Here is a 14109-nt window from a genome sequence, read left to right on the forward strand (position 1 = left end):
AATGAATCAAAACCACATTGCAGAGGATGTTTTCCCACTTGTTCAGCTGCATGCAATAAATCCTGCATTTCCTTATAGTCAGGATGTTCTGAACTTGTAATCATTTTCTGTTTCAACAGAGACATTAAATATTGCTGGTATTTAAGCATGTGAAACTGGCAATTTAAAGCTCTCACTGCTAAAGTTGCGGAAGTGTAAAATTTCTTCTCCCATCTGTCTAATGCTCTAGAATCCCTGTCAGAGGGAACTGGATTTTTAGCCGTGGAAGCCTTTACCCCTTTGGGACCCTGGGAAATAGTTTCTGGGTCAGCAACAGAGTTTTTATAAAGAAATTTGTGAGAGTCAGGGACTCTGTAGTACCTGTCTGGCTTGACTGGAGCAGGGGGCAAAGAATCAGGATTTAAACTGGATTCAGAGAACACATCATCCACAATATCTAACACTGGCGGAATAGCAAGGGGCCTGTGCTGAGGCAATAAAAGAAAGTCTCTGAGCCTTTTCTTGGATTCTGTGTAATCCTGGCCCTCCCAATGGAAATGCTCCCTCATGGTATGTAAAGTTTCCCCAAAAGAATAATCCTCAGGAGGAGAGGCTGAAGGAATTGATTCTTCAGCATCAGAGTCCTCATAGGGGGGTAAAGAGTATCCCTGGTCTGAAGAGGAATCAGAATAAATGGAAACCTGGTCAGAAGCTTCATAGTCTGTATCCTGCCTAGGTCTTTTATCAGGAGGGGGATGGGTACCCCTGATCAGAGTAATTAAGGCTTCGGCCATTTTGAGCATCTGTTTTTTAGGCATGGAGGCCTGTCCAAGTGAATGCTGTACTTGCTTCTTTGTCTTTAATGGAGTTTTAGACTTGGCTGTAGTTTTTATGGTAAGCTGTGAAGGTCTGAAAACACCCTCAGAAGCCGATGCCTGCTCAGCGGCTCCGGACCCATCTGAAGGGTTAGTTTCCATAGGCCCAACACCTTGAGTATCCAGAGGCCTAGACATCTCCACGTGAGAGCTGGAAGTGGCCTGTGGCTCTGAGGTAGCGGGTGTCAGGGGCTGCGAAAGTGCCTCAATGAGAACCGGCAACTAGCCTAGAAGAGGCTTCATAGTCAGTTTTGGGCCTCGGATGCCTGTCCTTATCCTTGTCTTTGCAGTTTTTGTGTATTCCGGCCGTTGGTTGTTCCGATGGGATGGTATAATTAAACCTTTGGCCAAAGTAATGGCGAGCAAAATCAAACTGACGTTTAATAGTGCGTTTGTTAAATCTAGCACAAAACCGACAACTAGTGATGTCATGGTCTGGGCCTAGGCATGGAATACAGTAAGAATGAAAATCCTTATGAGGTATTTGCTTCCCACAAGAAATACAATTATTAACTTTTACTGACATCGGTCTGAGGCAAGAAAAAGTTTCCCCAATGGAGTACTTAGCTTTATTGAAGACTTCGGTTCTGAAACTCGAATTTAAAATCTCAGGAGTCTGCCGACCGGCACTTGTGAACTGCTTTTGCTTCGGGCACCGTGCGGCAAGAAAGACAGAAGAAAATGGCGTCAGCTGCATCTTGTATACCCCTGGCGCACTGACGTCAGGGAAGAAGCGACAGCAACCGATGCCAGACCAAAACTTTGGAACTCTGGCCAACTGCGGGACTGCCTAACAGCAGGATAACCCAAGTGTAATGACTGCAGCAGTGAAACACGATGAACATCAGCAAAATGTATGGGGGGAGGGGAGACTGTGAACAGCATTGGGAAAACTATTTTTGGTGTTGGTGTTGAAATGGGGATCTGTACTGCAGCTGTAGTTTGTACCATGGAAGATAAAGTTTTGGATGGCTCCGTACTCAAGAGGTACTGTGGGGGGAGCTTGTGGCATTGGTGCCAAGGACGGTACCGTAGTTGAAGGCTGAAGCATTGGGGCAGAGGACAGCATTGTAGTTGATGGTTGAGGTCCTGGTATCGATGACAGCACTGTAGAAAGGGTTTGAAGCCCCAGTGCCAAGATTTCTGGAGTCACTTTAGGTAGTTTTGCTTTCAGTTCCAAAGATTTAACCAATTTAGAGTCACTAAGGTGTGGAGATGAAGGAACAGAATGGCTTCTTTTCTTGTGTTCCTTTTTAGGACGGGTTGAGCCCTCCATCTCCGACATAGCCTCCGAGAAAGCAGTTTTTAGAAGACTCTTGAGAATTTTCTTTCAGTTAAAGTGCAGGCGCTAAAGCCCTTACATATGTCGCATGGAGGTTCAACTTTCAAATGCTGCACCCTGAGACAATAAACAAAAGACAAATGACTGTTTGAATTTGGCATTTTTCTACTGCACTTATCACACTGCTTGAAGCCCGTTGTTCCTTTATCAGCCAACATCAAAATTAAAGTAAGCACCTGTCCAACAGTATATATGACACAAACAACAAATTACACGCTATGAAGAAAGAAAGGAGTGTTTTATTTTTTTGGTTTATTTTTTGTTTACCCAACCATGGTAAGACAAGAAATACCTAACCGGTACAAAAAGGAAGAAAGAGGAGAGAGAGAAGAGAGGAGAGATACCAGCAATGGTATTGGGAATTACCTCAGAGGTAAAGGAAGGCCTGTACCAGCAATTGTATGAAGAATACCACAAACTTGGTAAACAAAAGAAGAAAATACTTCAAAGGGTAAGCAAACTCTAACCAACAGAGAAAAATAAATTTTACACGCAACCAAGAGAAAAACTTTATAAGTATTACATTTTTAAATGAGTTAGCTTGAGAGCTGGCCTGATACGTCTTGTAGTATATGTTGCAAACGAGATCTGAGGTAATACAGAGAGGGGCACTATGGATAAGCTTAGCTCAAGAGTTTTTTGGCTGTCGCAAGCTTATTATAATGGCTGACTTGGTTTAGAGGACAGAACCGATACCCATCAGTAAGGAATGAATGAAGATTAACAACATCAGATTCCCTAGTATAAATACCATCTCAGGTCTCCCATGAATAGTACGACTAACCCAGTCAAAAGGATACATAAAAATAAATAAAATGCAGAGAAATGTTCAGCAGGAGGAGTGAAATTTAAGTGAAGTTAGGAACTCAGTAATTTGCTTACTGCTGGGAGTGAATCAGAATTCTTAAAGAAAACATATTTGCAAGAAAAATAAGAAAAGGAACTAAGTTTCTTCCCTTTTCTATTACTGTATGTACACTTCTATTACTGTTTCAATTGTGATTTAATAAAGACATTTTAAAAAAAGGGTAGTCCAATAGGTAAAAATGGCAGATATACCACAACAGCCATCATATACTGCAAAACACAGTGCAGTTGCAAAGCCTGCTTGTAAGCTGCATGTGTAAGTGAAAGACTTGCTGAATTAGGAAATCCATTCAACATCTTTCTCCAAAAAATAAACAGGCCATTCAATTAAAAGAAAATCTTTTCACGCTTTTTGTAGAAAATAAAATGAAAACATATTACAATATAATACAGACCATTTTAAAAGTAAACACCATGCTTCTGCAAAACACTTGCAAGGATATCATGAGACCCCGAGACTTGCTGCATGTTGCAGCTGCCTCAAAGCAACCAAAAAAGCCAATTTAAAAATGTAGGGGGTGCATTCAGTCTTCATTTTAGCAAAAGTAAGGTGAAATTGTTGTTGGAAAAGCAAAACAGATGCTTCATGTGCCTTTAGGATACAGCTTGCAGTCAGAAGTAAAGTGCCGACTAGAAGATAAACAAAACAATTTGCATAAAACAATTGCATATTTATTTTAAAAAAATGTCCCTCTCTCCCGCTTAAAGGAAGAAGCTGAATATGAACGACCACCACCACAGCTCAGCCGGGCCGCAGACGCTGAATACATTAGTTGTCAAGTGTCCAACCTTTAGGCCAGCAGGCACTGTGCAAATCAGACTTTCAAAGCACTGTTTTTGTAGAAGATCAGCATATAGAAACCTGGCCCCCAGTTATAAGAATGGCAGTGAAGTTTCACCTCACTTTCTGGGGGTTAAAATGTGGCAAGCGAGGGAAAATGATCCAGTCTTTATTTCTTTACCAACAACACTATGACTCCCCTTTCTGCATTCCAGTGTGGGTAGCAGTGCTGTGTGCCATTAATGTTGCTTTAAATTGCTGCAGGCTGGCATCTGTGCGAACTCCAGTTGGGTCAAAATGTGTGCGACTCCCTCGGAATCCAGCATCTACCAAGTACTGCAGGAATTTATTCAACCTAAGGTAGAAAAAGAGTAAATTAAATAACTCATCAAAATGGGATTTAGTTCAGGTACTAAACAACTACAAACAGAAATAGTGTCAATCCAAAAGCAAAAAATAAAATGACTTCCCTATACAGAGCAGGGTCATAAATGCACTCAAACGTATCCTGAACCCTAAGAAAGATGTGAAGTGCAAGTGAACATGTAATGAAAGAGCCATATCCCATTTTCCAAAAAATTTAACTTTTTTATAAAAGAAACAGCATAGGCAGCCCCATAATTCAGCTCACTTTTTTTTTTTTTTTTAAAATAAACATCATTTTCCAATTCACTGCGGTAAAGGAAGACCGATTTCTGTTCAGACAGACAACAGTTCCCCAAAGATAATCCAAAAGTGGTAGAGTGCCGAAACAGTAACTAATAAATAAAAAAGGCACCGGAATCCAACCAGTTCCAAACACACCAAGTTTAAGACACCCAAAAAAACGTAATCCACACTCAGAATAAAGGAATTAAAAAAAGTGTATTCTGCTTTTGTACAAACTAATGAATGTTTATATAAGGCGTTAGTGTCTTTTTTCCCTTTTTTATATCGTAGGTGTGTTCATATATCCTTTGCTTAAATTTTCTTTTGGTTTTCCCAATATAAAATGACCCACATCCTACGCATGAGGCCATGTAAACTAAACCTTTAGTATCACAATTTGCATAACCTTTAGTCTTTACATGTTAGATATAATTCTTTACCTGCTTGAACTAGTGAACATTTTGTGCATCTACCACACTTGTATGCACCTGTGTTTTTAAGAGAGTGATGTCCAAATGTTTTAGTGGATGAACCTCCCAAGATATTTTTAATATTTTTTCCATTTTTATAAATAAATTTCAAAGGTTAATCAAATATGACATTCAAATCTGACAATCTTGCAAATTTGTCCCATTCTTGCCTAATGATGTCCTTGACCATCATACTCTCTCCGTCATAAGTTAACACTAAAGCTCTGTCGAAAGAATCTGGTGAACCTTCCAAAACTCTATTCGAGCTCCCATTGTTAAGTGTGTTCTATCAAAACCAAAATATGTAAAAATCGAGTGTTTCTGTTGTTGATTACCTCCTGTTGCATATCAAACATGTTGTCTGGGTAACCCCTTGCTTTAAACATGTCCAAAATAAAATCACACTCTAAGTCAAGGTCATCTGAGGTCATCCTACTGGCTCTCACTAACTGGCCCTTAACAACACATCTCTTCTGGTGTGGTGGATGGGCACTGGTATAAAATAAATAAGAATTAGAAAAAGTTGTCTTTCTGTGAGTTTTAGATCTGAAACAATTTCCGGATTTACTTAAATTAACATCCAAATAATTTAAATCAGAATCACTAATATGGTATGTAAATTTAAAAAAAACTGGTTTCTAATAAATACTTCACAAAATCAAAAAATTTGTCATCAGATGAATTCCAAAAAAATAACAATATCATCAAGGAAATGTATGTAAAATTTCCAATAATGTTTAAAAACAGAGTTAAAAACGTACTGTTTTTCCCAGTATATCAAAACGATGTTAGCATATGTGGGAGCACAATGTGCCCCCATAGCCACACCTTTGATCTGTCTGAAATATTCACCTTGAAAATAAATGAAGTTATTATGTAGAACTAATTCCATAAAAAAGTAAAGAAAACCTTAAAAGAAATGTCCCCACAATTCACCAAAAACTCTTCGAACCATCTTAAGCCCACATCATGTCATTATTGTTGTTTACCCTCCTGTGGCATAACATTCCTGAAAGTGTAAATTTACAACGGGAGGATAAACTACAATAATGACATTCCTGAAAGTGTAAATTTACAAGACCCTTTGGAGTTTCCCTATCCGAGGAGATCGGAGAGGTTGAAACAGAAAAATCCAGTAAATTACAGGCAGGGGAACCAAATGTACAGGGGACGGTTTCCACACAACAGGGGACAGTGGAGGGAGAATTACAGGAATTAATTGTAGATCACAGTGTGGTTTATACACACAACGGTTTTAATATTTTTAACTATTCTAATGTTATTACTAATGGTCATTTTGGACTTATCAAAGGATTTACTTTTATACCTAGGGTAAAGACCAATATAGCTTACCTATTGGTTGATTTTAAATTATTTATAAGGCAAAAAAATCAATTGTTCTTTAATGACACCAACTCCCAAACCTCAGAGAGGGCGGATCTTAGAAAATCTACTTTTAATCCACCATTACATCCACAACTCAGAAATTTTGAACTGGTGGTAGAAAGGGAACGTTTAAAAGGAAACAGGGTTATGTCCAACCTTACTAAGGATGGCACAGACATTTTACAGGAATTAAAAAACAACAAAGAACTAAGAGTAATGAAACCTGACAAGGGTGGGGGAGTGGTGCTCATGGACCACATTACATATGAACGGAAGATGTTTGTATTACTGAACAACGAAGATACCTATGAAAGGGTTTCACTAAATGAGTAATATAGCCTACAAGAAGGTATCTATGTTTTTATATGATTGATTATTGGAAGGACTTCTTGACCTGGAAGTGTATAATTTAAAAGTGGACAGGCCTAGAGTTCCTTCCATTTTTGGTATTCCCAAAGTCCATAAAAGCATCACAGCTCCTCGTTTAAGACCAATTGTGTCAGCAGAGGGCTCACTCATGGCACCTTTAGCCAAGTACATTGATAGCAAATTAAAAAACATTGTTATGACGGATGTCAATCTACTTCAGGATTCTTGGGACTTTCTTAGGCGTGTCAACGTGGCTGACTATTCAGATAACTATAGATTTATTACATTGGATGTTGCAGATCTTTTTACTTGTATTCCACATGATGTGGGCTTAAGATAGATTGTTCAAAGAATTTTTGGTGAATTGTGGGGATATTTCTTTTAAGGTTTTCCGTACTTGTTTATTTTTATGGAATTAGTTCTACATAACTTCATTTATTTTCAAGGTGAATATTTCAGACAAATCAAGGGTGTGGCTATGGGGGCACATTGTGCTCCCACATACGCTAAACATCATTTTGATATACTGGGAAAAACAGTACGTTTTTAACTCTGTTTTTAAAAATTCTTGGAAATTTTACGGACGTTTTCTTGATAGTATTTTTTGGAATTCATCTGATGACAAATTTTTAGATTTCGTGAAGTATTTATTAGAAACCACCATTTTTTTTTTTAATTTACATACCATATTAGTGATTCTGATTTAAATTATTTGGATGTTAATTTAAGTAAATCTGGAAATTGTTTCAGATCTAAAATTCACAGAAAGGCAAATTTTTCTAATTCTTATTTATTTTACATCAGTGCCCATCCACCACACCAGAAGAGAGGTGTTAAGGGCCAGTTAGTGAGGGCCAGTAGGATGAGCTCCAATGACCTTGACTTTCTTAAAGAGTGTGATTTCATTTTGGACATGTTTAAAGCAAGGGGTTACCCAGGCAACATGTTGGTTGATATACAACAGGAGGTAAACAATAGGAAACACTCTATTATTACCTATTTTGGGTTCGACAGAACACACTTTTAACAATGGGAGCTCAAACAGAGTTTTGGAAGGTTCACCAGATTCTTTCGACAGAGCTTTAGTATTAACTTATGAAGGAGAGAGTATGATGGTCAAGGACATCATTAAGCAAGAATGGGACAAATTTGCAAGATTGTCAGACTTGCATGTCATATTTGATCAACCTTTGAAATTTGTTTATAAAAAGGGAAGAAATATTAAAAATATCTTGGAGGGAGGTTCATTCACTAAAACATTTGGACATCACTCTCTTAAAAACACAGGTACCTACAAGTATGGTAGATGCACACAATGTTCACTAGTTCAAGCAGGTAAATAATTATATCTAACCTGCAGAGACATAACAGTCAAGACTAAAGGTTATGCAAATTGTGATACTAAAGGGTTTAGTTTACATGGCCTCATGTGTGGGTCATTTTATATCAGGAAAACCGAAAGAAAATTTAAGCAAAGGATATACGAACACACCTACGATATAAAATAAAAAAAGACACTAACGCCTTATATAAACATTCATTAGTTTGCACAAAAGCAGAATACACGTTTTTTGATTCCTTTATTCTTTTTGAGTGTGGATTACGTTTTTTTGGGTGACTATTAAACTTGGCGTGTTTGGAACTGGTTGGATTGCCTTTTTTATTTATTAGTTCCCCAAAGATAGCCATGGCAGAAAAAGAGCCAACAACATGGAATCTGCACTCTCTTCTCAGCAATAGCATGTTAGGCAAAATGTGATAGTCCAGAAAAGGAATGGCATAGAATCTGTTCCTAAACCAAGTCCTAAACAAATACAAATATATTTTCCAACCACGCGGTCCCATGGATGCACAGCCCTAGAATCCATTGGGGCAAAATATTTTGTACAGAAGCAGGACCTAAAGAAAAATCCTAGCAATACTCCTTGGGTATGTGTGCAGCTGGTGTTTACAAAGTTTCTTTGGGCAAGAAAAATAAAATAGCAATAGTTGTTGAAAAAATAAGTTGGGAGGTAGAGTGTTTTGTAAGTGCAGACTCTTCAACTCCCAACTAATAAAGTCAAAAACACAAAGGCCCTATTACTGCAACAACACTTTTGAACATCAAAATAAAGTACAAGGCAAAAAAAAAAAAAATCACTAAAGTGGATTACAAGCCACTCCGTCTCCCAAGACTGCTAGGTGTTCAGAAAGACAAAACACGACATGTGGAACTTAAACTATTTTACTTAGTTATGGGCAGCATATCTCTCAGCTGTCCAAATTTTCAAAGAATGTCCAGATTTTTGCCTTATAAAATGTGGTCTGCTCTTCATAATTTGTGGTTTCCTGGCAAATCACCGAGGACTGAAGTCACTAAATAATAACACTCATTTCAGTTTCAGACTTTTTACTTTTCAGGAAATGCATGCTAACCCAAATCATGTTATTCTAACAATTAAGTTTGTAAAAACAATATTTAAAATCCGTCCCTATTTTTGGGCATTTGACACCCCACTGTTTGAGACTTTGGCCCAATTTCTTGTGCTAAGAGGTTGACAGGTATGATGGGCACTACAGCTTTATACTTAATCTTTCAGCTTCCTCCTCTGACTACCTGCATCCTCATTTTGACAAATGGCTGATGTCTTACCTCTGCACCTCCAAATGTATTAATGGTCCAGTAATCTGGAGTAATCCCACTCCAGAATAAGATAACAGCTGTTTGAACTGACACTGGCCACACAGAAAGGGGACTACTGTGGCCACTGGCAGGGTCAAGGACAATAAGGAATCATATAAGTCATGGATCAGAAGGCATGTAGAACTTGTACACCTCAGACTAAGGATGTGCAAAGATACTACAGCCTGATGCACTCTCAATGAGCAATATTCTGATTACAAGGGACTCTCTGGGATCAAAATACGGTGGCGGTGGTGGGGTCTCCAGCAATGACAACTTTAAATCTCTCTCACAGAAAGAAAAGTATCCCTATGTAACCGATATGTGCCCCATAGCCTGCCATCCAGTAGACAGATCAATTCCCAAAACTACACTTGTATTGCAAGAAAAGAAAAAAAAAAATCAACCATGGCACTAGCACCATCAAACAATTCAAATAATCTTATAATGCTTGAACACCTACAGTTGCATTTTTACTTCCCAGATGGATTTTTTTCCAAAACATGGTTAGTTTTCTTGAAAGGACTTTTGTCTTGCACGTTCTAAGGTAGCAGAGGCAATTGATGCTCCCTTATATATCCCATATTATCCTATACTTTCTTCAGTTCATCAAACTTTGTATGCCCAGCAGGAAAAGTCTGCTTCTGGTAGAAAAAATCCTTTACAAACCAGCATCAACAGCATGAACACCCAAAGGGCATTTTAACTTAAATCAACAGGAAATTAGCAGTAATAAGCATGGCATTTTTCAAAAAAGACTGGATATAACTATACACGTGATCAAATACATGTCATATTCTCCCTACTTATAACCCTTAACACAAGCAACTACCCCACTGTTCAAATAATCCCCCTTTTACACTGCAATCTGTTACAAAACCAACTTCCCCATATTCACAAAGCAATATCACACCACCTTAAGCCTCACCATTCCCCAATACATCTAAATTACATGCACCGATATATACAAACTACACAAAAGACTATCTCATTTCATATGTTTACAAATCCACCCTAATAATCTTTATACTTGCGAGTAAATATTGAATTAAACCCAAGCACAGTTCTTCTTTGAAACCTTGACATCTATTCTCTGTCCACCTCCCCATTAAAAGGCCAGCATATCAGAAATAAAGCACATCAAATTAGTATCTTCATTTTTTCCCACTCACCTGACAAAGTGGCCCTCACTTGGCTCTAACTCAATAACCTTGATTTCCCCCAGTACGCCTCAGACTACAGTTACTATTATGATGCTTCACCTATGTTTAGAACAAGAGGTGAAACCTAAGCAATATATAAATAATATCTTAATACAATCTTGCAATCTTAAAAATAATTGCTCAGGTTAACTCGTCAGAATCCCACCCCAAATAACTAGCTACATCCTTCTCCACTTCGCTGTCACCTACATATCAACCCAGTCTAGTCTGACAAAATTCCCATCACTAATTCCCAACATTCTACCTGCAGCTTCCAAGTACAGAAATGTATTTAGTTTAACAGTGCAGTACACTGATAAAACGTTTGCAGGCACAGCCTAGGTTAATAAAATAATGCCAGTAAAATCTAATTTAAACCTTTTTTTCCTGTTTCTATTTAAACTGAACAATTTCCAGATGACCTTGATCTTGCTTATATCTTACTGAACAACCCACCGATCCCAATCTCCGGCTTCAGTCACTACTCTTAACTTAATCTCCTAATTACAAACAACCCCATCAGCACTTCTCCCATAGGAATTCATCCCCCATTATTGGTAACTGTCCAACTAAGTTTAATATTAAAAATTTACTTCTGAAACATCCGCCAAAACTGATTAATTTCATAAAAAAGAACACATCTGTAGGTTTACATTTTTTTTTTGCTCATTTAACCTCTGTTGGCTGGTTTAGCCCTACTAGGCTCTTGGCCACTTTTCAGGGAAGACCAGAGGTGATATTTACACCGATTTGTGGAAATTTGGGCAGGGCATTGGGAAATTTCTACTTGTTAGAAAAATGTTCATTCTGGTCCTAGCACAGTGGGGTATAGCACAGAGACGAATGCTGGTGCTGTGGTGGAATCGTTACATGACTCAGAGTTGTTTAGGCAAAACTTGTCTGCTTTATTGGAAACAAATGATTTACAAAATGGATGTATTATTAAGACCCTCCAGTTTGGAGGTTGCAGGATGATATCTCAGGTGAACTGTTAATGCAGAGCAACCTGGAGAACACAAAATATGTTTCTTGGGGTGAAATTATGGATAAAATTCATTCGGAGGTATCAGAGATCATTCTGAAATAACACAGTCTAAAAAAGAAATCAAATGCTGAGGCTCTTAAGGACAATGCAGAGAAAATGGTGACAGGAACAGAAGAAAGGTAATGTCAACTATCAAAGCAAATTCACTGTAAGGATCCAGAACAAAGAAAAAGAAATGGACAGGTATGACACAGAGATAATGTGATGGTGTCGAAGTGTAAAGGCTCCTGAGGTAAGAGCTTTTACTCTTATTCATAAAGAGATAATTTGTGATACATTTCAGACTGGTTTTGCCATGGAAATGTTCTCCAGGAGGGGTTGACACAGACAAATAACTGGTGTTAAGAGCCATGGGCTAAAACTAAATGCCAAGAAATGCATAACAGTTTCCATCAGGAAGTCATCGACCCCTGGTAACTATCATACTGACAACACACCCTTTAGAGTTAATCCAGTAGTCAGGGACTTAGAGACACACAGATAATAATCTAGCCATTGACCATCGCATATCTACAGTATGAGGAAATCATTCTATACTGCACAACTTATAAACAAAGGTATGGCATCTAAGTCCAAGGAAGCCATTGTTCCACTTTATTTGGCATTCATCAGACCTATCACCGAGTACAATGCCCCCTTTGGTATGTATAATATTGGAATATGTATCATTTCTGACATAAGGAGAGAGATTACAAAGAGAAAAGCTTTGGGGAGGAGACAATATGGAACTCAGGAAAATAACCAAGTTCTTGCATAGTGGTGCTTAATAGGAAGTCAGTGAACATATTAAATGCATCACTGGTAATTATGGGAAAATGAACTATTATAGGTCTCAAATGGCATAATTAGGTATATAAAATTATACACTGTGTGCCGTTGTTGTGAGTAAAAAAAAAAAACATTTATTTCACAAAATTCTGGATTGCATAGTAATAAAGCATGAAAATAGGAGATTGTAATTGTGACAAGTGGAAAAGGGAAGGCACTGGTGTTAAGAAAATGTCTGAGGTTATAAAATGTGGTAATTTAAATATCTGGAATATTAATTTGTGAACATACAGAGATTTGGAATATTAATTCGTGGACTTACAGTCAAGCTGTATTTAAGTCAGAAATTATTTCACTGCATCACAAGTTTTAAATATTTTTTTTTCAGAATGACAATTAGATGTTAAAAAAGCAGAAAAAACAAATTATAACACCATGTGTGTAGATGCTTTAAAAGATATGGAAATAAATGATAGAATATTTTGTGACAGAATGGAGAATTTATGAAAAAAAAGAAAATTAAAGAATTTAAGCAAAAATATTACAAAGTAAAACAGAAGAGGTATCAGCTTACTTGAACAGTACAGTTAAAGAAAATACTAGCATAATGAAAAAATGAAAGTTGAAAGGAGAGGTAAGACAGTTTCAGGAACAAATTATAAATATTGTAAAGAAAATGTTTCAAGATAATAACGTAAAATAAAAGAATGGGATTTTAAACAGTTATCTGACATGGAAAATAAAGAATTAGAAAATGAAGTTTCTTTATATGAATTAGATAAAATACTTGGACAAGTAATTTTTCGTCAGTTGCAGGCCTAAATGGAAGAGGATATCAATGTTATAAGAATTGTACAGATTTTCTTAAAAGTTATGAATTAGTGATTAAATAAAGGTTTTATTTATAAAGATATAGTATATTTATTTTTTTATGGAAACGGGAACACAAAAACTGAAAACCTATAATAATGAATAATGCAAATCCCAAGATTTTTAAGAAAATAATTCAGAAAAATAATAGAAAGTAAAATGAAAAAATATGGAAGAAGGTATATATCATTTAAAGGGGAAAATATGCTAGGGATTGTTAAGAGCAAGAGAAATTGTGGATAACATACAGAAAAAAGAAAAAGCTTAAGATAGGAGACAAAGCATTTTATATATAGTACAACATGAACTTTTATGGATAATTATGAAAGAATATAACATTAGTGGAAAATTTAAGAATGTTTGCTGTTCAGCATATGACAAAAATAAATGAAGAATTTTACTGAATGGGTGGTTAAGTAAAGAAATGGATATAAAGAACGGCATACATCAAAGATGTCCCGTGAATATTATACTATTTGCATTAATTATGTACAATGGTTAGAAATCTAAATATACATATGAAAGATGCTACTCATATTACTAATGAAGGGATAAAACTTCCAGTTATGTAGATCAAAGAGGTAATATATCACGTATATGAATGCTTAAACATGATAGGTAAGAACTTAAGTAAAGAACTGGGTGATACAGTAAAGGCAGGAGGAATACATTTTTCTATGAAAGAAATTTCTGTGTTAGGTATACGATTTGGCAGTAAAAATGTAAGTGAGGAGCAATGGGAAAAAGATAGATGACACAGAGCTTTGCTGTTTTTGGAAAACATACAAGTTATCTTTTAATAAAAAGGTTTACACTAATTAAGTTATACTGAGAAAGTTAGTGTA

The 14109-nt window shown here is 36.8% G+C and overlaps 1 protein-coding gene across 1 annotated transcript in view; it reads right to left on the reverse strand.

The window, feature by feature from the left end:
• Positions 1–2410: 2410 nt before the first annotated feature.
• TRMT1L (tRNA methyltransferase 1 like) overlaps positions 2411–14109 on the reverse strand; it is a 741948-nt gene continuing 730249 nt past the window's right edge. The window contains exon 17 of the mRNA XM_044085311.1: positions 2411–4199. Within this exon, the coding sequence (XP_043941246.1) occupies positions 4034–4199 (166 nt within the window). The 3' untranslated portion in view covers positions 2411–4033. The remainder of the gene's footprint in view (positions 4200–14109) is intronic.

The sequence above is a fragment of the Protopterus annectens genome, chromosome 10.part0 (assembly GCF_019279795.1).
Source record: "Protopterus annectens isolate FY-2018-M chromosome 10.part0, PAN1.0, whole genome shotgun sequence".
Taxonomy (NCBI): Eukaryota; Metazoa; Chordata; order Ceratodontiformes; family Protopteridae; genus Protopterus; species Protopterus annectens.